Source organism: Enhydra lutris, unplaced genomic scaffold (assembly GCF_002288905.1).
Source record: "Enhydra lutris kenyoni isolate GAN:26980312 unplaced genomic scaffold, ASM228890v2 scaffoldscaffold11, whole genome shotgun sequence".
Classification (NCBI taxonomy): domain Eukaryota; kingdom Metazoa; phylum Chordata; class Mammalia; order Carnivora; family Mustelidae; genus Enhydra; species Enhydra lutris.
Genome location: NW_019154095.1, coordinates 7692790 through 7719648, shown reverse-complemented (window position 1 = coordinate 7719648; position 26859 = coordinate 7692790). Strand labels below are relative to the sequence as shown.

Below are 26859 nucleotides of genomic sequence, written 5' to 3'. Positions count from 1 at the left end.
CCACCTTACAACACATGTAAAGATCACAAAAAAAAATGTATTTGATGGTAAAAAGATAATTTCTATAAATTACAATAAAAATACCACATATAATAAAAATACCGGCTCACAAAAAGTAAACAGTGTTTTCAAGTTTCCAGAGGCTAAAAATTTTTATTATTTTACTTTCTAAATGGGTAACAGTGGTCTGGACATGTTTGTGGTATTAACGTAGGAGAGAAAAGTAACACAATATAAATGTCTTCTACGTATTAGCCAAATTCCTGCATGAAAATGGACAGCAGGTTGAATCTTCAACTCAAATAGCACCATCTAGTGGAAATCCATCAAAAATGCTGCTTTTCTTCTGCTCTCCCCCCCAACCCCTGACAGTAACTAACCCAGTGGTCAAGGAGTTGAGGGAATTTCCATGCAGTAAGTACTTTTGGGGGGGGGGGGGGTCAAAAATGTTACTAGCTTAAGAATAACTTAAACTTACTTATGAAATATACTGAATAAACTGAATGCTATAAAAAGAAATATCTGTGAGCTTATTCTTAACACTCTCATACAAGATACTGTTAAATGTTCTTGCAAGGAGTTAAATTTTATGTGTGTCCAACAGAAAACAGAACCCACTGTTACAACCACCTTTCTCCTTCTTGCGATTTCTACCACTGCGGTTTTCGGAATCATCCAGGACACCTGGCTCCTGCTGGCCTCACTTCCCTCTGGCTCCAACCTTGCTTCTATATTAAAAACAAGTCCCTCCTGTTCAGTGCGGTTCTCAAATTCTCTTCTAAGCTAATTCTTGGAAGTCGTAAGACCAAATTAGTGAAGATAAATCACTAGCTTCTTGATAAAGTGGCACCAGACAGAACAGCCCCACCAGACAGGAACAGATTCTTCCTTATCCCTGACAACAACCATGGCCAAGGTTAAGGAGAATACAGATCTATGGGACTTTCAGTTTCAGACCTGAAAGTTGTACTGAGAGCTTTGTACTGCCCTCCAGGTATAGATTGCAAATAATTCTCCTGCTCGGATTACAAAACCCCTTCCACTCTCTTGGACCCCCTTGGATTATGAGTAAAAAATAAATATGTGTTGTTACTGAGCACTGAAATTTGGGATACTTTGTATCTTGGCATAATCCAAACAGCCCTGATGGAAATAAGGAGTTAAATGTAAAATAAATACGGCAACTCCTAAGTCCACTGAACTGGGGAAACAGAAATACATCTTCACAGGCTGAAAGCACGTAAGTAAGGGATTGCCCTGTCTCTGTGCACGTGGAATTCTCTTTCCTGAGGAAACTGTGTATGTTGAATGTGCCTGTCATTTTCTGACACGTTGATCCAACAAAGGCGTCAGAGTCAAAGGATATTTAAACTCTCTGACCTCACACTCCTGCCTTGCTTCACTGTGGATCTGCAACCATTATTTCTGCTTCATAATTAAGATAAATATTCTCAGTCGGAAGAATAACCCCCCCACCCAGCATGTGTGTCCAATGGTAGAGGATCTCAAAAGGGCCAGGTTGCTCTTTCAACTTTCAGTTCAACAGAATCATCTTTTTTGCGGGACGGAGTGAAAGGTTGTGGGTTGAAGGGTCCCCTGGAGAGTAGGACCTTTAGTGTAGCAGAGCCTAAGTCATGAGATGAGAAGGACAAGACATACCAGTGGGTCATGAGTGTAAATGTGAAAGATCACTCCCATTCCCACTTCATTCCTAGACCCTGGTATGGCCATGAAAACCAGCACTGAATGCTGGTTCTGCGTATGTTTTTTATCCTACTGGAAAGTACCACCAACTTGCAAATGTTCTATGTCAGGCGGCTCTACAAATTAGCCCTCATAAAGCCATACTACCATTAAAAGTGACCGACTATTCTAGATAAACATATTTTATTCCACAAAAATCGGCCTTACTTCTTTTGCGGTAAAACAATTTCCTCATTCAGAAATAGTGTCGTAAATGATACTCAGACTGTGAATTAGGCATTCAGAAAATTCAGCTGGCATCAAAATGAAAAGCTGTATTCAAAGTAAGTTTCCATTCCGGGGATGGCAAATCCCTCCTTTCGTCATATCAGAAGTGGTCCAGTACAACCAAGTGACCCCGAGGGGACACGATGCCTCCCATCCTCCCTGGGACAGGACACCATATTGGGGGCCATGCATTGGTCAATGCTCCTGGCACTCTGGGTAGAAAACAGCAGTAGCAGCCACCTGTCACTTGGCAAGCACTGGGGATCATTTTTTTTTTTTAAGATTTAATTTATTTATTTATTTGACAGAGAGAGATCACAAGTAGGCAGAGAGGCAGGCAGAGAGAGAGAGGAGGAAGCAGGCTCCCCGCTGAGCAGAGAGCCTGATGCAGGGCTCAATCCCAGGACCCTGGGATCATGACCTGAGCTGAAGGCAGAGGCTTTAACCCACTAAGCCACCCAGGCGCCCCACCACCAGGGATCTTTGTGGTTGAATCCGTGAAGACCCACCATGCTTGCTAACAATGGTTGCTTTGTCCTGAGCCCGCTGAACAAGAGCTGGAGAAGGCAAAGATGGAAGTAACATCTGTAAGACAAGTCACCCTTTACACTTGGTCATGAAAACTCCGTCTTCAATGAGAGCCCTTTGATGAGCATTTACTTGAGTTGCTAATGTTTCCACATTCCGGGCACATTCTTGGATGTCCTCGCACATAGTCTTCCCCAAGCTTACTTGTCACCTGTTTCCTAATTCTTCTCCTTCCAGGTGCTGATCAACCATCCAAACCATAAGCAAGTTCCCAAGAATTGGTGTAGATCCCACACCTCTTACACTCTCTGTCCAAGAAGAGGATCGTGAGACATGCCACTTAAATATCCGGTCACTGGGATTTCCTCCCTACCACCCCGAAGAGCATCTCCAAGCACTAAAAGCCTGTCACTTCTGCCAGATGGTCATAGAGCACCATCTATAAACTAAGTTCATTGTTTTTCCCTCAGGTAACTCAACATAATGTCACAGACATGGATTGAAAAAGGGACGGATGGCAATGAGCTTATTAGCTCATTCAGGGCTTGCCGGATCCCATATAATCCCTTCAGTTTAATGCTGGAGAATGGTAATGATTTTGAGACTTAGAGGATCAGAAAAAACTTATTTTATGATGTGCCTCTCAAAACTCCTAATAGGTACCGGGTATTTCCTAACCTGATAGTTAGCCAAGAATTACTCTCAAAGGAATATTTCCTTCCTGAAGAGAGCACAGTTTTGCTCCCAAAGCCTGGGGGCAGGCACCAGGATTTCCCTCCGGGAGCCAACCACAGGCTTCCCGGCAGCCCAGTCAGATGCTGACACTCCCAGCACCGCCAGGTCCACCAGGATGCTGGCGGAAGTCTGTGCGGAGCTCACCCAGCAAACCGAAGGATCTTCTTTGATTCTGGGCCACAAAGTTACCAGCCTTTGAATCACTGGTCTGTTGAGTATTTGGATGGGAGCAGCAACGAAATACGGCCTATACTGCCTCCTAAACCAAGGATGTCCAAGAAGAAAGGTCGCTTTGCTTGGTGGTGGCGAGTACCAGGGACTGTCATTTGCCTCTCGCTTCGAGGGCGGCTATATTATCATGACCCAGATTTCTGAATCCCTGCACCCTTCACCGTAGGGGCAGGCCTGAGAAATCTGTGGGAAAGAGCTCCCACTACAGCCTATGCATGTGTATAAATACACAAAAGTCTATCAACATAATGTGACTGCAGTACTAAATTGTTATCACCCATCTTATAAAACGGTGATGTAAGTAGATTCCCCACTGACTAAATTATAGCAGGGGAATGTCCTGAGACAAGACAGTGAAACATACTTTAGTGTAAAAGCAAACTTCTGGAGTTCTCTGCTTATTGGGAAAAAGAAAAAGAGAAATAAACACATTTACCAGATCAACGGCTCCATACAAGTTGCTAAGAACTTTATTTTTGTGCCAGCAAATTTTTTCTCCTACACATCTTTATTTGCCATCGTGTTGAACTAGGCCCTCTACAAGACAAGGCCGTACAATGGAGCCTAGGTAAAGTAAAACAAATTCCTAGCCCTTAAGAAAACATAAGCTAGCCTCAGGGGCTCCTGGGTGGCTCAGTCAGGTGGGGTCTGCCTTCAGCTCAGGTCATGATCTCAGCGTCTTGGGATGGAGCCCCGCATCCGGCTCCCTGCCCAGTGGGGAGTCTGCTTGAGATTCTCTCTTTCCCTCTGCCCCTCCCTCCACTCACATTCTCTCTCTCTCAAAATAAATAAATAAATAAAATCTTTTTTTAAAAAGGGTCATGGAAATTATAAAAGAACAAACTAGAACTTTTAAAGAAAGAAAATAATAAGAATTCCATAGGTGGGTTAAATAGCTGATTGGCTATAGATTAAAAGAGAATTGGTGACCTAGATACAGATCAGAAGAAAATATCCAGAATAAACCACGAGATAACAAAGAGAACAAAACATGAATGAAAAGCTAAAGAGCCCTGGAAGACAGGGTGTGGTGTAACATACGTCCATCACAACCCCACCGGGAGAGGAGAAAGGCGACATTTGAAAAGACAGTTAGTGGGAGTCTTCCAGAATCCATAAAAGAAATGAATCCACAGACACAGAAAATACAACTTCTATCAAAGGAAAGAAAAGAATTTCCAAGAAGCCACAAAGAAAACGGAGAATAAGATAAAATGATTAGACCACCAAGTATATTCTCAGAAGCTAAAAGACAAGGCAGAAGAGAGAGAAATAAAACAGCTTAGCCTGGGGACACCTGGGTGGCTCAGTGGGTTAAGCCGCTGCCTTCGGCTCAGGTCATGATCCCAGTGTCCTGGGATCGAGTCCCACATCGGGCTCCTTGCTCAGCAGGGAGCCTGCTTCTCCCTCTGCCTCTGCCTGCCACTCTATCTGCTTGTGCTCACTCTCGCTCTCTCTCTCTCTCTCTCTGACAAATAAATAAATAAAATCTTTAAAAAAAAAAAAAAAAAAACAGCTTAGCCTGGCAGGGCCAAAAACACCACAGACTGGATATCTGACAAATAACCAAGATGTAATTTCTCAGAGTTCTGGAGGCTGAAGTCCAAGATCAGGGCCCCCTTCCCTGTAGCTGACTTTTCTGGTATCCTCACAAGACCGCAGAGGGCATGGAAGTAGGAATCTCATTCACAGGATTCTGTCCTCGTGACCTAATCACCCAAAGGCCCCACCCAACACCATCACGTAAGCATCTGGACTTCAACAGGAGCCTTCGGCCTAAAGCAAATATCTTCATAATGTTGGGAGAAAATAGCAGCCAATCTAGAATCAATCATCCAGCTACAGCTTTTAACAACATAGACAAAACAACGTATTTTTTGATAAATAAAAACTAAGAGCAAGCATTACTCACATAAGCCCATCAAAGGAACATCGAACAGACTGAGTTCAGAATGATTAAAAAAAAAAAAAAAAGCAACAAGTAATGGTCAGTCAAGAAACCAGTCAAGAAACCACAACAAAGCTGTTTGTTGTGATGATAAGGGTGGTATCACACTTATGTTATTAAATTTAAAAAAATAAATAGATATGATAGACAGCCACAGCATGGAGGCCACGGGCAGGTGAACATGGCTGGTGTTCCTCAGCCCGTGCAGGCCGTGCAGCTGCTGGGAACATAGCAGTGGGCAGAGGCAGAAGTTCCCCAGCTCTCACGGAGCGCACATTTCTTCAGACTTTACATTCTTAAGTATTCATTTAAGAATCATTAGGAATTTGTTACATATGCATGGTAATATTTCATGGTTTACATGATTTTTTTAAAAATCCATGAATTAAAAAATGAAAAATAAATACTCTGATTTGTCTGATATGAGAATTGCTACCCCAGCAATTTTGAGGTCCATTGGCATGAAAGATGATTTTCCATCCCTCACTTTCAATACAAGGGTGACTTCAGGTTCAAAATTAGTCTCTTGTAGACAGCATATGGATGGGTCCTGCTTTTTTTCCCAATATGAAACCCTGGGCCATTTCATGGGAGCATTTAGGTCATTCACGTTGAGAGTAACTATTGAAAGATAAGAATTTTGTGCCATCATGTTGCCTGTAAACTCCCTGCTTCTATAGATTGTCTCTGTAAATTTCTGGTCTATATTACTCTTGGGGTCTTCTTTTATAGAATCCCCCTGAATATTTCTTGCAGGGCTGGCTTGGTGGTCACGCATTTTTCCAGTCTTTGTCTGTCCTGGAAGCTCTTTGTCTCTCTGTCCGTTCTCAACGACAGCCTTGACGGATAAAGTATTCTTGGTCTCATGTTCTTCTCATTTAGTGCCCTGATTATGTCTTGCCAGCCCTTTCTGGCTTGCAACTTCTTTCAAGAAATGTCTCCAAAGGCAAGGGAACCAAAAGCAAAAATGAACTGTTGGGACATCATCAAGATCAAAAGCTTCTGCACAGCAAAGGAAACAGTCAACAAAATTAAGCGGCAACCCACAGAATGGGAGAAGATATTTGCAAATGACATATCAGATAAAGGGCTAGTATCCAAGATCTATAAAGAACTCCTCAAACTCAACACCCAAAAAACAAATAATCCAGTTAATAAGTGGGCAGAAGACATGAACAGACACTTCTCCAAAGAAGACATACAAATGGCCAACAGACACATGAAAAAATGTTTAACGTCACTAGCCATCACGGAAATTCAAATCAAAACCACGATGAGAAACCACCTTACACCAGTTAGAATGGCAAATTTAACAAGGCAATAAATAACAAATATTGGTGAGGATATGGAGAAAGGGGAAGCCTCTTACACTGTTGGTGGGAGTGCAAACTAGTACAGCCACTCTGGAAAACAGTATGATGGTTCCTCAAGACATTAAAAATAGAGCTTCCGTATAACCCAGCAATTACACTTCTGGGTATTTACCCCAAAGATACAGATGTAGTGAAGAGAAGGGGTATATGCACCCCAATGTTCACACAGCCAAACTGTGGAAGGAGCTGAGACACCCTTCAATAGACGAATGGATAAAGAAGTGGTTCATATGCACAATGGAATATCACTCAGCCATCAGAAAGGATGAATACCCACCATTTGCATCAACACCCACCATTTGCATCAACATGGATGGAACTGGAGGGGATTATGCTAAGTGAAGTAAGTCAAGCAGAGAAAGACAATTATCATATGATTTCACTCATATGTAGAACATAAGAAATAGCACACAGGACCTTACGGGAAGGGAGGGAAAACTGAAGGGGAAGAAATAAGAGAGGGAGACAAACCATGAGAGACTCTGGACTCTGGGAACCAAACTGAGGGTCACAGAAGGAAGGTGGGGGGACAGGGTAACTGGGTGATGTTTATTAAGGAGGGCACGTGATGTGATAAGCACTGGGTGTTATACGCGACTAATGAATTGCTGAACACTACATCAAAAACTAATGATGTACTATATGCTGGCTAACTGAACATAATAAAAAAATTAAAACAAAAAGACTCAATTCAAAATGAAACAAGAGAAAACATAAGCATAGAGAACAAGCACAGATCATACGTAAAGGACAAAGAAGAGAGAGTAAGTCGAATTAGGTTGATACTCATATAACCATCAAAGAAAAGATAGGGAACTTCAGATTGCATTTTTAAAACCCATCCTTACGCTGTTTAAAGGAACTCTCTCTAAGCCTAAGAACATAAAATGGATGGAAGTAAAATGCTTGCACAATGTCTACTCTTGCAGCTTATCGTTCAAATTGTCCAGAAAATACCTCTTTCTACATACTGTGAGTGGGTTTGTTTTCAATCTAATTCTCAATGACATTTTATTTTTCCTCTTTATTATTTTTTTAGAGCAGGGGAAGGGACAGAGAGAGGAAGAGAGAGAATCCTAAGCACTCAGCGCAGACCCTGATGCAGGACTTGATCTCACCACCCTGAGATCGTGACCTGAGCTGAAACCAACAGCCAGAGGCTTCACCGACTGAGTCACACGGCGCCCCTTAGTGATGTTTTAAAATTTACTTAATTTGTTTCAGTGAGAGGGGATTTGTTGGCACGATGCACACACATGTGATGAAACAACTTTCTGTTAGCATCTCTCAAAGAGCTGTAATTTTTTTTTTCTGTGACACTGGCTTTTGAGCGTACTCTCAGTTTATGAGATTAGATGTTGCTTTCTTTGGCCTGAACACCCTCAATAATGTTAGCAATTTTTATGTGAGGGAAGACTAAAGGAACTGACAAGTGCACATTCTCACGGGTAATTTTTCTTGACGCTCCTCGGTGTTGTCAATTGTGAGCCTTTGCCAGCCATAGGGTACCCAGAAATCCCCACCACCACCACCAGAGGGCGCCAGAGCTCCAGTAATCCGCAGTAGCCGCGCATTTGCGAAAAAGACAATCCCAACTATTGGAGTTTTCCACAGCTTTTCACAAGAACATAGCTGTGCCTGGTGAAGAATGTCCACTTCTTGAAGGCGAAATGAAATGCGAGGCCATCGAGGTGTACTGTCTGCACAGAGCACAGTGCCCTGAATTATTTCTTTCTGAAATAATTTGGCCCTAAAACATTTTACTGTAAAGAAATACTTACAATTGGGGCGCCTGGGTGGCTCAGTGGGTTAAAGCCTCTGCCTTCGGCTCGGGTCATGATCCCAGGGTGTTGGGATCGAGCCCCACATCGGGCTCTCTGCTCAGCAGGGAGCCTGCTTCCTCCTCTCGCTCTCTCTGCCTGCCTCTCTGCCTACTTGTGATCTCTATCAAATAAATAAATAAAATCTTAAAAAAAAAAAAAAAAGAAATACTTACAATCAAGAAATGGGAAACTCTTGGTGAAAATTACTTTGCTGTCCAGTAACTTTACAGGTTACATTGAGTAAAAAAATACGTCACTTATATAGAAAATTATTCTCCCCTACCATGTCTCTAAATGAGTATTGAAAGAACAAATGCACTGGATCCATCTCTTTCTCTATTAAACTTTGTAAAGCTCGCTGGGGCTGTAGTTCTTCTACTGACAGCTGTGTAAGATGTCACCATGAGGCAAAACTGGGCAAAGGCACCATACGTGGGACCTTTGTGCTAGCCCTCAGCCCTGTATATACTGTTTTTCTCGATTTATGTGAACCATGAAGTGTAATTTATCACTTGGACGCAGTGAGAGACTAACGGTAACTAATCATAACAGAACAATTACAACTCTACCATAATAAATGTGAATGTGCTCTCTCTCCCTCTCTTACAGGGTCTTATTTTACCGTACTCATCCCTCTTGTGAGATAAAACACCTACCTGAGGCGATGAGGGGGAGTGATGTCAGCATTGTGACCTTAGCGTTATGACATCAGCATTATGACATCAGCGCTGTGACGTAGCACCTGCCGGCTGCTGACATTCTGATGCTGCCGCGTGAGAAGGAGGAGTCTCTGCTTCAGGAACGAGGTTACCCAGCAGATCACAGTAACCCTGGATAAGGGGAGACTACTGATTATCTTCTTTTTCTTTAGAGAGCAGGGGAGGTGCAGAGGGGGAGAGAGAGAGAGAATCTTAAGCAGGCTCCACGCCCAGCGCTCAGCCCATCCCTGGCTCCATCACATGACCCTGAGATCATGATCCGAGCAGAAATCAAGAGTCAGTCACTTAAGATGGCCAAGTGCTCCACTACTGACTTTTTTTTTTCGTAGGCAGACAACTTTAACGGGTACAGAAAGATCTTACAATCTCTTATTACGAACAGACCAATAGCCCAAGAAAACTTTGTTCTTTTAACAGAAAGAAACCGAATTCTTATTTTGCCCCAGCTTACTTTTCATATTAAAACTCATTTACTGGGGTGCCTGGGTGGCTCAGTGAGTTAATCCTCCGCCTTCGGCTCAGGTCATGTTCTCAGGGTCGTGGGATCGAGCCCTGCAACAGGCTCTCTGCTCAGTGGAGAGCCTAATTCCCCCTGCCTCTCTGCCTACTTGTGATCTCTCTTTCTCTGTCAAATAAATAAGATCTTTAAAAACAAAACAAAACAAAACCTCATTTACTTAAATTTATTTTAATCTTAGCCAGTCCCGACTACACACAAAATTCCTTCCTAAAGATTTCTTTTCCATAAACCTTCTATGACTTGTTAATTTTATTTTATTTTATTTTATTTTAAAGATTTTATTTATTTGTCAGAGAGAGAGAGAGAGATCACAAGCAGGCAGAGAGGCAGAGACAGAGGGAGAAGCAGGTTCCCTGCCGAGCAAGGAGCCCGATATGGGACTCTATCCCAGGACACCAGGATCATGACCTGAGCCGAAGGCAGCCGCTTAACCAACTGAGCCACCCAGGCATCCCTGTTAATTTTATTAACATATAATGTATTATATGCCCCAGGGGTACAGGTCTGTGAATCTTCAGTCTTATCCAATCCACAGCACTCATCATAGCACACACCCTCCCCAGTGTCCATAAGAGGCAGGGTGGGAGTTCGTGGGGGGTAGGGAAGAAAAAAAATGAAACAAGATAGGATCCGGAGGGAGATAAACCATAAGACTCTTAATCTCAGGAAGCAAACTGAGGGCTGCTGGGGGGTGGGAGGGAAGGGATAGGGTGGCTGGGTTATTGACTTTCTAATTAGGAAGAGCAGTGGGGAAGCTTTTATGACCTGTTGCAGTGTTGTAGGAATATTTCATTATCAGAAAGGTTATTGAGGATTTTAAGCAGACAAATGACCAGGGGAGGGAAATAATAATGTGATACACCAACTTATATAAATATTTAGAACTTGATGGAAAAGGTGTTCAGTAAATACTGGTTTAATTGAATTTATTGCTGTGATGCAATCAAGTGCAAAGAGCTGATGGTTTGTGAACTATCGATTTTAAGTTGAAAGTTATAAATCATGTGATAGAGCTGTGTTGCGTGCTCCTCGTCTCTTAGTCCCCTGATTAGGTTTCTAATGTGTTACTTTGACCACTGTCACTTTCTGGGTAAGGACCCATGGTGCTGTCAGATGATTCTGCAGTCTTCTGTGCTCTCCAAATACCATGGACACTGTCGAGCTTTTTCTGAACTGCTCCCAGAAGGAAGCAGTGGTTAAGAAATCTCATGACATTTTAAGTTCTGGGAAGCAGCTACACTTCGGGATCACCCCCCCACACACATTCCAGGAACTAAAGGTTTCCGTCCTTCTTCATGATTTCCATGTTCACCTCTCTAAAACCCTAAGCCTTCTTCCTTTTGAGATATTCTTCTGCAGAAATGAATGTTCTCTCAATTACAATGGCCAGAAGAAAACCCTCTTTCATTGGCTGGTGCATTTTGTCTTGCACACCAACTTTCAGCCAAACTTTTATTACTTGATTTTTTTTCCTCGTCCTTTTTATTTCACATGGTTAAAATGAGGGCAGATTTTCCTATACTTTTCATGGTCATTAAGAAGTTAATCTATCTGACTGAGCTAAGAAATCGGCCTTTTTCCATGTTTACTAGAAAAACAGTGGAGTAGACTCACCACTTTGCATCAAGGGAAGTAACTACCTAACTTGTTCTATAATTATACGTAAGGGGGGGGGGGGGACATGTCTTTGCTGAGACACTTTAAACTCTGAACTGTTCAGCTCTGTTGCCTCAACTCCCCTCCCCGTCCCCACCCCGCACATGCCCAACACTTCATAGAAATAATAAAAACCTGCTATATTACAAAAATGCTAGAGGGTCCTTTTCCCATACATGCTAATTTCTCACAGCAGTTCTGAGAGAAAGTGATGATCATCCCCATGTTTCTGAGGAGAACGGACAGCCTGAGGGAGGAGCAGATACCAGGTCTTGGATATTGGCTTTACCACTAAATACCCTCATGACCTCGGGCAAGTCGATCTCGGTTTTCTTGTCCTTAAAATGGGAATGATAATAGCATCTCCCTCACGGAGCTGCTGCGAGCTCACTAACGGGGAGTTCAGTCAATGCCAAGCACATACAACTCGATCCATCTCAGACATGAGGTGTGGGCAGGTGACTCCGCTAGGAAAGTGAGTCTCACTTACGCAGGTTCACACAGCTGCAAAGTGACCAAAATGGAATCCTAACCCACATACTTCTGACTTCAAAGTTGGCAACTCTTTCTGTTACATAGCCCTGCAGTAGCTGAGGTTTTCTGTAAGATTTTATATACACATTTTGACGGCAAAGACGTGTAGTAGAGTTACCAATAAAAGACTTTTGAAAATAGAACTATCTGTACTAGTAGCCATTAGGATAAATCCTATTGGGGAAAAGGAATGTAAATATGATTTTGAGAAGAAAAAAGAATAGGGGCCCCTGGGTGGCTCAGTGGGTTAAAGCCTTTGCCTTCGGCTCAGGTCATGATCTCAGGGTCATAAACCCTTACCAATTCAAGATACACAGGTTTGTTTTTGTAAGCCACCAAGATGTTGCTACTGCTCATGACCGCAAAACTAACATGATGCAACACAGGTGGTAAAAACTTTCAAGTAAAGCGAGAAAAGGAGGCAAAAGTGAAGGCAGTGGAGAGGGAGGAAGTTGTGATCCAGAAGAGATAGGGGAGGGAGGCTTGGGGTATTGGTTACGGAGGTGTGTACTGTGTAATTTTTCAATGAACTACTACAAATATTTCGTGCACTTTTCTGTGTTCCTTTTCCCCAAGTACAAACATCAGATCAGCAAAAGATATTCTCCCAATCCCTATTTAACATTAAATTAATTTTAATGTTAAATCAATTTAAATTTAAATTTAAAAATTCCCCCAATCCCTATTTAACATTACTTAATATTAAGCATTATCATCAAGCGATATTACTGAGATACCAGTCTAAGCAAATGGAACTAAAAGTTACTCATCACACTCATTTTCTTGCTTTTCATTAATTCATTCAATATGTATTAAATGTCCCATGTAGAGCTAGGGATAAAACAAAATAAACATAGCTTTCTGCATCGTGAAACTGATGTGTACGTACACTTGTATGTATCAGGGAGCCGATGAGATTATGTAGGGGAAAGATAAAGGGACTGGGGAGGACCTGAGGAAATAATCCAGGGAGAGGGATAAAGAAGTGAGTTGATTGGGCAACAGAACCTGCGCGGTGAGCAGGAGGGTCAGCAAAGGTAGTCAGTGGTGGCTGCGCCGCTTGTGCGTTACCTGCCGGTGTGCTTTCCGTGACACAAATTCTGTGTACGCTCCTCATATGGAAGCCATGGCGTCCCAGCAGTTTGAGGCTCTCAACTGTTTATAATTACCTGTACTCAACAGTCTGACTCCCAGGTATTTCTTCCAGGTCCAAACGCAGGGACAACACTAGATCAAAGTAGGGCGAGAGCTTTCAGCAGCATTCACTGAGGTCTTTTGCATATCTGAACTGCATTGAGTGACACAAACAGCAGCAACCAGGCCAAAAAAAAAAAAAAAAAAGGAAGAAGAAAATCAATAGAAACTGAGTACCCCTTTACTGAAACTTAAAAAATAAAAATTACTCTAAGGAGGGAATACTAGGTTTGTCAGGTAACTCTAACGCCTGGTAAGTTGCTTTAAAAACCTGACTCTTAAATCCTAATATGCTCACCTTCAGAAAATCCTGAATGCCTAGACACTATAGTTAAGACCCCCCCCACAAAAAAATAAATATAAAAAATAAAAATATATTAAAAATATAAAAAAATATATAAAAATAAAATTATACATGGATATAGATATATATGGTGTTCAAAAGGATCAACGGGAGCATAAGTAAAATGTGACAGACTAGCTATGCAAGAAAGATTTATGCTCCTTGCTCATCTCATGGTTGTTTCTGGAAAGTGAGCACCCAAGAGAACACTGTCCTTCCCCGACACTCCCTGCACCTATTCACGGTTCTGCAATTAGTTCTCACCCCTGGAATCTGACTCGGTGACACTTCTGGGCCAAGCTAATTAAACAGGTAAGATTCCTCCACTTTTCACTTGGTCCTTATCAGTCAGGTTGAAGGGCTGTGAGCCCTGGGATGGCCATCCTAGGATGGGACATCCCTGGGTCCTTCAGTCACACCATGAGGAAAACTGCCTGGACACCATCTTGGCTCCTTGCAAAAGCAAGAAAGGAACTTACTTGCTTGAGCTACTCAAATTTTGGAGTTAAGCTATTACAACAGCTAGTGTCATTTTAATTAACACAGAGTACTTGAGCTCTCCAATGCTGAGCTGAGAGCAACAATCAGGTTGTCGTCAGCCTCTTCCAACGTAACAGCACTTGTAAACCTTTAAATGCAGGTGAACAGGATTCCCACGGTAGTATAGTCTCTGCTTGTCTCTGCATATGTAGTACAACAGTAAGGGAGTCTTTTTTTTTTTTTTCTTTCTTTAAAGATAATATTTGGAGCAAGAGCAGGCACAGAGGAGGAAGGGGGCAGAGGGAGAGGGAGAAGCAGGCTCCCCGCTAAGCAAGAAACCCAATGCGGGGCTCCATCCCAAGACCCTGGGATCATGACCTGAGCCGAAGGCAGCCGCTTAACAGACTGAGCCATCCAGGCGCCCCAACAATTAGGGGAGTCTGAAAAGCAGCAGGGAAAACTGCAGCAATGGAACAAGCCCTAAGCTTCTCAAACCCACAAAACTTGGGGGCCTCTTCTAATGGAATCTGGTTCCCTCTAAGCCCAAATCACCTTGCTCTGGACCCCTTGGAGCAGCTCAGAATCCTCCTCCTCATCCCAGCCATCAGATTCCTTCCGGCCCTTCATATTCACCTCCTTTCCCAGGTAGGTTACAGCCCTTCTGAGCCTTCATGGGAGTGGGGCCAAGGACATGGACATGGTGCCATTTAGGAGCAGAAACTTTTTGTCTCAGGTATCCGGTGCTGACCAGAACCTTTACTTTTCTACTCCCAGATGCCTGTTTCCAACTAGACTCAAGAGATGCACCAGTGGGATGTGTATCAACTACACATATTCCAAAGGGGAAATGCTTCTTTGCTGTCAAGTGGGAAGGAAAGGCCCAGCTGAGAAGCTACTTTAAGCTTGAGGTCTCTTCAAGACAGAGCAGGGCACACCTATTCAAGTGATACATTTTCCTTCTGCAGGGATAACCCGTTAATCAGGCAAGAGTTTAATGAGCCCTGAATTCTTGCTTTAACCTACCACTTGGAGAGTAGATGATGAAAGAATATAAGGGTAAATGCCTAAGATTAAAGTTCTGACACAGGGTTGCCCAGGTTTGGAGAAAACGAGCAAAAGCAAAATCTAGCTTAACTTTTATCATCCCAGATAACCTATCCTTATGTTAAAAAAACAACAATACCCTCTAAACTCAGCTGATTCCCTACCCTTGAAAGAGTATTTCTACTGTTTTGGTTGTCTTGAGTTTTCTGGTAAACGTTCTAGATCTTGTTAAAAACTCCTCTTTTGATATAAAAAGGAAAACTGCAATTTCTATAACCTCCTAGGTTCCGTGCAAGCCCCTTGGGCCAGATGTGAGGAGTCAGCCAAGCCAGCCCACGTGCCCAAGCTGGTAGGGGCTCAGCAAAGATGGAGGTTCTGACCCATCGCCTCATGAGCTGCACATGCACCTTGACGTTGTTAGAAGTCAGGTCTATGTGGTGGTTTTCTTGTATTAAAGTAAAGCACTTGCCATGTCAGTCTCCTCCTCCAGGCACTATCCCTTGGCTCTCTTATAATCAAAAGCTGGGTCAAAGAAACAGAAGGGCAGCATTTGCCACGACTGAGCAGTCTAAGTGGGCCCCAAAGGAAAGAAGCGTCAGATCTAACATCACCAGGAGCTCAAGAGAGAAAACGGCGGCACTCACAAAGGAAGAAGAGAGTCAACTGGAAAGCAACCCCCGTGATTTGGCCACATTATAAAGACAAGGACTTCATTCATCATCAATATTTATTGGGCGCCTATGACGTGCAGGGCACTATGCTAGGCGCTGGGAAGATACAAAGATAAACCCAACAAGACTGCCCTCGAAGAGCTTACAGTCTAGCAGAGGAGCATACAGTGTCTGGAGAAGATATTTTAGATGTAAATTACCTCCCCCCAACCCCAGCCCACCAAAAGAAAAGAAAAAAAAAAAAGGAAAGAAAAGAAAAAGAAAGACAAAAAGTTAAGTTTCTTAGACTTGGTTTCATCCATTTTCTTTTCGTGCAGCGGCTTCACATAAAAAGCAGAAATCTGGAAGTCTTTTAAAATGCATACTTTCACTACTAAACAAAATTCATTTTCATTAGAAAAAAGGCTATTTATTGCAATTAAGAAAATCCTCAATTATCTCTTCAGTATTTTCATGAAATTTTTTATGAATCTGTTATTTGTCAAGTAAACAATTTCCCAAATTGCATCAAAACACACTGCAACTTTTGAAACCCATCTTGTTAAACCACTGGCAGTCACAGATAATGCACACGGGCTCTCTGCTGAAAGGAAAGCTTCTGAAAGGAATAGGTGCTGTTTACTACCGAAGTTCACGGCTTACGGTATTTCCCCTTTCACCCATTTCGTGTCAAATTCAAGATATTATAAAATAGCACCTCCACTAGCATATACCTCAAGGATCCAAAGCTTTAGATCACTAAGCTTTAGATAGAATAGTGAAAAAAAATGTCCACTATAACCTTAAAGCCCATCTCTTAGTGCTAATACAAGGCCGGCCAGACCCACCAAAGAACTGGAAAACAATTCCAAAAAAGGAAATTCAAAATAACCCACTTTCCTATTACACCCTTAGGAACTTCTGAAGTTTTCTACTATTTTCCTTGAAGCATAAAGAAACCAAACGTCATCAATCAGGGAAATATAAAACACGGTCAGAGCTGCGTGTCTAGGTTAACCTGCTAGAGAAAAGGAGTCTGTGAGCACATTTAGATCAGTTCACTTCTAACCCCTAGTATTTTAGATTAAGTATCTTGCAATTTTTCTCCTTCCCCAGTATCCTGGGAATGTCCGGGCTCAGACATTTCTAATAAGACTTAGGGTTCTGATAGTCCGAAGCCTTGGGCCTGTGTGGAGACCACAAGACTTCGGGAAACATGGGCACTGAAGGTAGGTGGTGCGCTTCTCAAACCGAGCACGAAGCCATCTGCTTTCACGTAAGATCATGGTCAACGGACAAGGCCGCGCACCCAACAATGAGTTCCTAAGACAGAGGCTTCTTATTCCAATGCTGAAGCATTCCTGTCCTAGCACTTTCCCCAAGTTGAGCAAAAACAAGAAATGGTTTAATCATTGGGCTAGTTGTGCCTTTCTACTCGTCTTCCTCACCCAACTCCAAGAAAGTGGGTGGGCTTGTCAGGTACACTTTAACTCGAGTAAAGGTCAACATTCACCTCTAGCAAACCCATGATCTGCTCACCACTGAGGGAAGAGGGACTAAGCCAGCGCCTGCTTCCAGTCGGGGCTGCCCCGTTCTTGCGCATGCCTTCCTGAATGCCCGTACCCAATTTTTCAGCTTTGACATCTACAGAGACTATATTTCCATGTGTTCTATTTGTACCTACGAGGTTAAATGTTCTGGGCATAAAAATCTATCAGAAATATAGTCCAATCAGCACAGAATAGTTATGGGTTAGTCTTCCCGGTCATCTCCTTGCCTTCACGTTACTAAGGTGCTTTCTGTTCAATCTCTCTGCTGAACGGATAGCACAAATTTTACAGACTTGTGTGGTATATAAAAGAACCACTATTTAAGTTAGTGAGTCCGACTCTGTCATTTTAGATAAAGAAACCGAGACCCTGAACAGTTTAGTAAAAAAGCTGGGAGCCAAACCCAGTCTGGTATTCATGATACGACAGCTTTGACTTTCAACAGGAACACATGCTCTCACATACAACAGCTGTAAAAACCACCATAATTAAATGATGTATTTCTGATGAGGTAAATACAACAACTGTTAATTGAAACCCATTCTTAGGAAACATTAGCCCTTTTTGGTTACTGCTGATAGTGTAACTACAGTGTTTGGTCTTGCTTTTAAGGGTAATTAATTTGTAGTTGCTTCCTTGAGCATGTTTATTTGCTCAGCGTAGGAAAAAATCACGTTCAATATGATCATATAGTCAACCATGTATTATTCTGCATTTAATCTCTAAATCATTTCTACATACATCTGGATTCTTCTACTTTTAAGTAATATTAATTTATGCAGAGAATGAAATGAGGTATTATCTCTACATAAGTTGTTGGCAGCTTGAGGGTGTCCAGGGTAACATAAAACATAATGAAAATTGTAAGTGAATTTTGATTGGTCTATACTCTGAGCTACAGGAGAAAGGATAAGCTTAGAGAATGACTGAAGTTTTAACTATCTTCCTTGCTAGGTATGAATCCTCAAAGCGATTCAATAAACTTCCGGGTTTCAGTTTCTTCATCTGCAAAGAGCTAACATCTGTACTACTTACCTCATTAGATCATCGAGGATAACACACAGTAAAAATATAGGAGACAGAGTGCTTCTAAGTGGAAAAGCGCACCAACAATATTATTACCCCAATAATTATTAAAATGTGGACCTAGAAACTTTTAAATAACTACCACTCATGGCACTAGGCATGCTCACAAGAACAAACGTAACTCAAAAGGTAAACCATGCAAACATTTTCAACTTTCAATGGCAATGCTAACAATTCACACAAAGATATAATACAAAGGAACATTTTTAGAGAAAGCACTGAGACACACATACTTGGTTGACTTAAGAGACTTTAAAATGAGTTAGAATGATTTACAGCATATAAAGAGGTATTTAGTCTTTAAGTGGAGAAAGTTGCTAGTCACCTGTAAGGAAAACAAGCATATGGGGCATTCCAGAGACAAATGGAATCCAATTCCATCACTTCTGGCTGTTCTGTAAACCAGGTGTCTTACAAATAACCATTTTAATTTTTCTGGTAATGCAACATACCCTAAAAAGAGAATGTCCACTTCTGCATCACATCCAATGTGAACCTGCATGAATGCGAAGCATAAAATACAGTTCTTCTAACTCCACAGGCACCTAAAAGTTTTAACTACCCTTCATGCTCACTGTATATTCCATAAGGAACCATGGACATACAGGGAATACCTCAAACATAAATTTTTTACAAATCTTTATTGTGTAGTTGTCTTGTTTTTATAATTTTATAATATTCTGGTGGCCTTTTTTGTGTGTTTTGCTTGTAAAATTAAGTAGCACATTAACCTTTCCCCTTCAACTATGCCTTTGATGTTAGTTCTTAAACCACCCCCCGTAAAAAAAGAAAAGTAACAACGAAATGAAGATGCAAGGGAAGAGAAAAACAAGATATGACTCATTAAGTATAAAAATATGTTGTTTCAAATTCAGAATAATTTAATAACTCTTCGTTATTTCATATGTATCTGGAAATGGGACAGATACGTGACCTGATCCTGTCACAAGAGGTAGAATTCCAGCATTTGGTACAACGTTCCAAGAGAGGGTTAAAGTGACATTCCTGTTTCCCCTATAAAAGACAGAATAAACATGTTTATTAGATGTCAGCAGAAACATTTTTAGTTCAACAAAAACATTTAACTCAAGCACTGGGGTTCAAATACTTCATAACCAGCTATTTGTAGCCGGAATCCTAATCTACCAACAGAAGTCCTCTCAAGTCTTTGAAATCCAGGAACGACGCTGGAAAGCCAGCATTGTATCCGCAGGCATCCCATAGTGACCTAAGTAAACTCACTCACAGCGCCGGTCATTAGAGCTATGGGTCAGAAAGCTCAACTGAGTAAAACAGAGCGAGAATATAGAAAGAGATTTGAGCTAGATACCAGAAGGTGATGATTTGAAATAGAATCTTCTCCTTGTCTAGACTGTGAACAAATCATCTTTCGTGGCTCCAATTTTTCATCTGCAAAACCTGAGGTCTGGTTACAACAGCTCTCCCGTAAATTCCTTTCCAGTGTTTACTCACAGAGCTTACGAGCTAAAATGACCCAAAATCTCAGTTATTCTAATTCTTTCCCTGTGCATGGAAGGAAAGGGGGTTCAGAGAAGTTAAGCACAGCTGGAACCCTCAGTGTCAATCCTGGACACACACACTACCTCCTCCTGAAGGGCCCCCTGACAAATTCGTCTCCCATTCCAGAAGGAGCCCCTTCCAACGGCAGTTCCTATCTCCAGGTGGGCAAGCCCAGGCCCCCTGCAAAGGTCACAGCAGAAACAGCTAAGGGCCTTTCTCAGTGCGACTGGGCCATTTCACTTACCGCACGAGAACTCAGCGCTCATCTTAGACCCGTGTCTGTGGCAGTGTTTCTACCCAATCTTCCAGATCAGATCTGTATTTATCTCTCTCAACTTTCCCCTTTTTACCCTCTAATCACTTTCTTAAAAACAAAAGTACATTATATAATTCTCTCCCCCACATATTTAATTACATGTAAAGAATGACAAAGAACCAGGGCGCCTGGGTGGCTCAGTGGGTTAAAGCCTCTGCCTTTGGCTCAGGTCATGATCCCAGAGTCCTGGGATCGAGCCCCGCATAGCCTGCTTCCCTCTCTCTCTCTGCCTGCCTCTCTGTCTACTTGTAATCTCTGTCAAATAAATAAATAAAACCTTAAAAAAAAAAAAAAAAAGAATGACAAAGAACTGCTCACTTGAGGCCATTTCCATCGTCAAAGAAAAAATATTTTGTTTTCATATCTTTCAACAGCAGCTTTGGATTATCACCTCGCAGAACAATCTTGTCCCAAAGGACAACTTGGTTCAGAGCCTACATTAAAATGAAAATTAGATAACTCATCAGAACTTACAACTCTGTCACTTCAAATTAAAAGCAGTGCTATGCAAATACTTTAATTTACATTAATGAATACACGTTTTCAGGGAATTGCTAAAATCCTAGAGCGTAACAAAATAAGTGGATAGATACAAGAAGTTGAACTTTTCTGGGACAAAAGATTATTTCCCTAAAGCAAATCATTGCTTTTGCTAAAACAACTGTATTATTTAGGGCCCTCAAAGCTTACTCTAAGGTTTTATTTAGACTCATGTGCACTCCAGAGTGGGGCCCTTGGAGAAACAGAGGGATTAGAATCATCAGAAAGCAAGCAAGCATACTCCTAAATCACTTTTCCCCGTAAAATTTCTGAGACCCTCCAGTCCAGTGTGGACTCTGAAAAGTGTCAGGAAACTGAGACAGCTACTCCTGCTCCATCACGCTCCTCACACAGGTCTCTGCGGCCAGATTAGGTCAGGAATATCTATGTATCTCCAAGGTCTTAACATTACCAAGGAATCACTAAAGAAATGAAGCCTTCTAAATATTTTTCCTTTACATTAATCATAGACACATCACTGTTTTATTATCGAATGTTCTAGAAGTCAATTCTTTTTGACACATCAAAAACAAGTTCTGTTTGGAAAATGAGGAGCATAAAGTGCAGAGAAAACACATCTGTGACCACTATTAATCCCAAGAAATCTGTTCTTAGTAAGCTATCATCCATTATTTAGCCTGGAAGGTCAGTTGCTCAGCATGTGGTGACTACATTCGCTGAAAAGAAATGTGGACATTATTTCTAAGAAGGTTCAATTCTTCACCACAAAGCCTCTTTCTAGCATAAAACAGAAACATCAAACCTGAAGAATATATAATCTAAAATATGCCAAAGTGAAATGACTTTTTAATACACATTTATTCCTTCACCAAAGCAATGATCTGTCAAGTTCCCAGTTGTATTAACTTACTAGTCACACTGGGGTAAACCAGAATTATGAATATAATTTAGATATACCTGTCAGCAAGAAGGTAACATATTAATTCAAATAATCTTTTGAGAGCTATAGAATGATATGTGTGTATACAGTCATTACTCTTACCTTCAGAATAGCTTTTTCTATATGTTCTAACATTCTGTTGATTCTCAAGGGCAGGGTTCAAAACCTACACAACCCAGTAATCCTAGGGCCTAACAAAATATTTGGCATAAAAGACATGCTCGATCAAAATGAATGTAAAATGAATTGAAGTACTAAAAATTCCAGTTAACTAATCAAGCCAATCAGCAGATAAAGTTAATTTTTCATCCCTTGAAAGTGAACATAGTTCCAATAAAATACAGAAGTAGACTCATCTCTAACTACAAATCACCTCTAGACTACGCTGATAACAAACATGAGGGTGAAAACAACACAGAAGCATATTTTAATTCCATGGATTTCACCTTCATATTTTAATTCATTTATCACAATCGTTCACTTAACACTTTCAGGGATTTCTGTTTTAGCAACATCCTATATAAAAATCTCAGTCTTTCTGGGGCATCTGGGTGGCTCAGTTGGTTAAGCAACTGCCTTCAGCTCAGGTCATGATCCCAGGGTCCTGGGACTGAGCCCCGCATCACGTTCCCTGCTCAGTGGGGAGCCTGCTTCTCCCTCTCCCTCTGCTGCTCTGCCTGCTTGTGTCTCTTGCTCTCTCTAACAAATAAATAAAATCTATAAAAAAAAAAAAAAAAAAAATCTCAGTCCTTCCTCTCATCTGCAACAAAAGCTCTAAATCAGGCTGAACCAGTAAATTTCAATCACAAATTAATAATTTTAAGTGTTTTAATCTAATAGTTTAGTAGCTTTTAATGACAAAACTTCTGATAAGCTCTAGTTTATGATTAAAAAGACTACTTTTAAATCCTGAAATTGGTGAATCCCATACAATTCCAAAGCAAAGGAAAATATTTCTCAACAGATGGAGATGTTAATTGTGGCTATACGGCTTAGTAAGATGATCAGAACAGCTCACATCAAAATAAAAATACAAAAAAAAAAAAATATTTAGGCGGATTTTAAAATAACCTGATAGGATTAAAAAATGTGTTATCTTTATAGTTTTTTATTACATATATGGATAATGAGAGTTGTAAACACAGGTCACAGATTTTGTTGATTTGTTAATTCAAGCATCTTGCCATCTTTTCTCCAAAGCTATGGAAAGAATACTTCAGCTTAAAAAATCCTATACCCGCACAGCAACTCCACATCCCCATTTCTTAGTACACTCCTAATTCAACAACAGCCTTTCTGAGCTTATCACTGGAAATGGTACTGAAAGATTTGAGCACAAATTATTTTGAGCACAAACCCAAAATATGCATTTATTTACAAATTCTGTACATAGTACACACCACTATTGCCATTAGACGATGTATCACCACTGATAATGAACGTAAATTTGCATTTCTAATAATATTCCTGACCAATGTTGAATTTTCTCAGCCAACTTTGTATTAGATCTTTCTAGGTTCTCTCTTTTTCTAATCCATTAATGTGGCCGAGCAGCTCCAATGAGGAACACACACATCAGCTCTGCCGTGTTCCTGCTGCTTACATGTGGTTGAACCATTTGTGTTATTTTCAGTGTGTAACTTCTCTGCAGGAATGTTTTTAAGCCATTTTTCCATTTTGTGAGATTTGTTTATTTAAAACTATGTAACATCACCCACTGAACTGGATTATACTGTACAACTTTATAAAACGCTGAACTTGAACAAATAAATTGCATGCAGAATGGTCATTCTGCCCTACAGAATTCCTCCTCTTTCCCCCCGAGAACCTGCATGCTGTCGGAGACATGCGACCGTCTGACCATGGGACTGAGCCTATGAATGTCAGTCCATATTGCAAGTACTCATACAGTTTGGCTTCTTTCCCTTTTATTTTTAAACAAAAATATATAGCTAGAGTTCTCGTTTCCAGTACAGATCAGGAGCTTGGCAGTTGCCACTCCATCTTAACATCAAGTGAAAAGCTAATGAACTGAAAAACTGGCAAGTCTTCCTAACTCTGTAAGAGAAGAAATAATAGCTCTTAGTGATTTTCCTTATATACCTACAGATTACCCTGCATGCACCGCATTCTGGGGATAAGAATACTAGACAGCTATAGTAACAGAAAAAAAAAAAAGGCTACCAACCAAAAGAGATGTTTTCTTAGTAGTCACCTCTCCAGAGGCTTAGGATTTTTACTGAACGACTCATGTCAGATATTTTGAATATGTAAGATTTATATCCTTTCATAAAGAATGAGATTTTAAAGATTATTAAAATACATCTCTCTCTCTCTATATATATATATACTTACATTATTTTTAGTTGAATATTCTGCTGATAAATAAAGAAACAACTGCTTAACATTCCAATCAAATATATTCTCTAGATGTAAACAAATTAAGGAACATAAAAATCATAAAGCAGCAAACAACTTCTAAATCAATCCTATTTTTAATTATCCACAGCAATACTAATACTAAAATAGAAAAAAGAGAGGTGGCTCAGAAACATACTGAGACACTAGTTTAATAAAAACACATAAAAGACAAATATATTATAAAATCTCATTTCAAAATAAAAAAATATGTGTCAGTGAGATTACTAGCATCATTCCCCTGTACCTCTAACCATGATTTAGTAAGAAAGTAACAGAACAATACAAAATTTAGCTTTCTGTAACATTAGCCAAGTCTAAAAGAAAGAGGATTTAATCTTTGAGGCATATTCAATTCCACGGAAGTTCTAAAGTATAACCAATCATCATAGTTTAAATTTACTGACAGACAAACATGAATCAGCTCATGTAATTAAACGAAATATAATAAATGTTCATGTTGCTTTTGAGCCCATGCCAACGGAGATCAAAATGTCTCAGTCCACGAAGTGCTTTGGTAAGAATATGCAGCTGAACGTCAATCCAATTTCCTCAGCTTACCAGAGTGCAAAAAAAAAATTCACAATGATTAATTACAAGACCGGTGTCACTGCAAAATGAAATGAATTAAGTGTCTGGATTTTATTAAGTATCATATGTAAATGGCTAAGTCATTTCATTACACGCCTTTATACATACTGATAGCAACATGGTCATTATATTCTGCTTTTAGAACTGAAGTCTACGATAGCTCTTTGTAAAAACAGGCCCAATTTCAAGTTTTAGCAGCAGCATTAAGAAAAACTACAAATGATGAGATTGAGAATATATAAATACAGTAGTTGAGATGTCAGGAAATTTCACTGTAATTCTCCAGATAAAGTTACTACTTGTGGAAGAGATCCAAACTCCCTCTTACCAGACTGTTTTAAAATGACACAAAAACTTAAAAGCAGATATACCAAGTTTCCCATAGGACTCTTCCGACAGTTACACTATCTCCTCACAAAGTGCCTAGAGAACTAATTTCTAGTCTACTTCTAAACCCAACACTTTATTTCTAAAAAATCAAGTTAAAGTAATTCCACGGCAGTCAAGAGCCCTATCAGGTAAACTCCCCGGGTTCGTCATCTGCTTCGACTGTTCAGACAGTGGCTGTACAGAAGTCCGGACAGTGCAATCACCATAGCCAATTTTAATCCTGAGGTCTGAAAAAGGTAGGTGTGATCAGACGACATGGCAGAGAACAATGCTGCCAACATATTAATCTAAGACCATAAAAGATTACATTGGCCAAAATGGACAGTTATCAAATGGTGGAAATTCAAAAGAAAAAGATTAAATCATTCCCATTTTAAAGTAACTCTTATAAACGTTAAGATTTCTCTTGACTCTCCTTATAAAAGTACTTATTAAAAAAACCATAATGGCAAAATTCTAATATGGTTTGCAAATAATCATACTGATAATGACCTTCTAAACCTTAACAGATGACAATTAACTTTTTTAACATATGTTTCTCTCTGCTATCATGAAATATGGATATATTACTTGGGACTGTACATGAAATAATCAATCTAGGAAGGCTGAGCACTGCTAACATTTCTCTTTCTATAATCCAAACGACCTGATTCTATTTTTTTCTTTCTGAAATATTCAAACTCTCTTCAAGCTTTCTGTTTAACGTTTCTGTGAAAAGTTTAAAATCGGTTCACAAAATAATAACCGAAGAATCCATAAATAAATTTTCTCAAGTGTGAATGAGGAGATATTAAAACTATTTTACTAATGGAAATATACCTATAGAAACTTCTAAAGTTTGGTTGATTCAGGGGATAGTGAGACTACTCTACCTCCCCCAAAATCACTAAACAACATGCATATCATTACACCACTACAGAGAAGGCAATAAAATATTTTCTTAAAGGATATCAGCAGTTATATCAAACGTAATGAATCCCAGATCACTTCTTTCTCTAGGTCCAGTGAAGTCTTCTACATTTTTTCTAAAAATAAAGATAAAAGTTTTACCATTCTTCAAACATAACAGCACATACAATTCACACAGTTCCTTAAAGTGAAAGATAGGATCTTGTTGGAGGCACAGGTGGAACAGCAAGAAGTAAAAAATCAGAGACACTTACAAGCGGGAGAAGAGGATAAAACTTTTAATCCCATATAAAAATTAGGTCTGTAGCTACAGCATATACCTTAAAAGAGAATCCCCAGCAAAATGGGGGGCAGAGTGTGAAAACTGCTGGAAGGGAGTGTGAACACTTGCTGTCAGTGAGTCTGGTGGCGGGGCAGAAGGTCACAGAGGACTACAGGTGGTGCGGGAAAATTAAGATGAGATGGTAAGTGCTGCTGTATTTACTGGGTGCTTCCTGTGTGTCTGGGAGGTCCAACAGTGAATTTTTCGTAATTATCTCAAATAATCCTCACAACAAGCCTATGAGTTGGGTATTATTTCTATTCTTAAAAGGAAATTAAGGCCCAGGACGATAAGAAACTTGCTCAAGATTAACAACAGCAAAAAGTGCCGGCGTCTACTTGAATCTAAAAACCAGTATCTAGCAAGCAGCAGGAGAGGGAAAAAAAGGTGTGTTGGGCGGGGGGTGGCATTTGGAAGCAGCATTTCGCAACAGAGGAGCTATTTGATGACTGGCTTGTCGGAGACTCCGACAAAGAAATCTAGAAAACTACGGCTGAAGAACGAGAGAACTTGATGCAAGATGAACAGAGAAGATGTGAGAACCGGGGGGGGGGGGGGGGGGGGGG

At 40.6% G+C, this 26859-nt stretch overlaps 1 protein-coding gene across 1 annotated transcript in view; it reads right to left on the bottom strand.

Annotated features, from left to right (window-relative positions):
- Positions 1-18618: 18618 nt before the first annotated feature.
- Positions 18619-26859, bottom strand: part of LOC111144517 (signal peptidase complex subunit 3) — a 9478-nt gene continuing 1237 nt past the window's right edge. Inside the window, exons 2-5 of the mRNA XM_022498834.1 lie at positions 26014-26087; positions 24019-24095; positions 20541-20656; positions 18619-19399 (exon numbers count right to left, since the gene is read on the bottom strand). Of these exons, the coding sequence (XP_022354542.1) occupies positions 19267-19399; positions 20541-20656; positions 24019-24095; positions 26014-26087 (400 nt within the window). The 3' untranslated portion in view covers positions 18619-19266. The remainder of the gene's footprint in view (positions 19400-20540; positions 20657-24018; positions 24096-26013; positions 26088-26859) is intronic.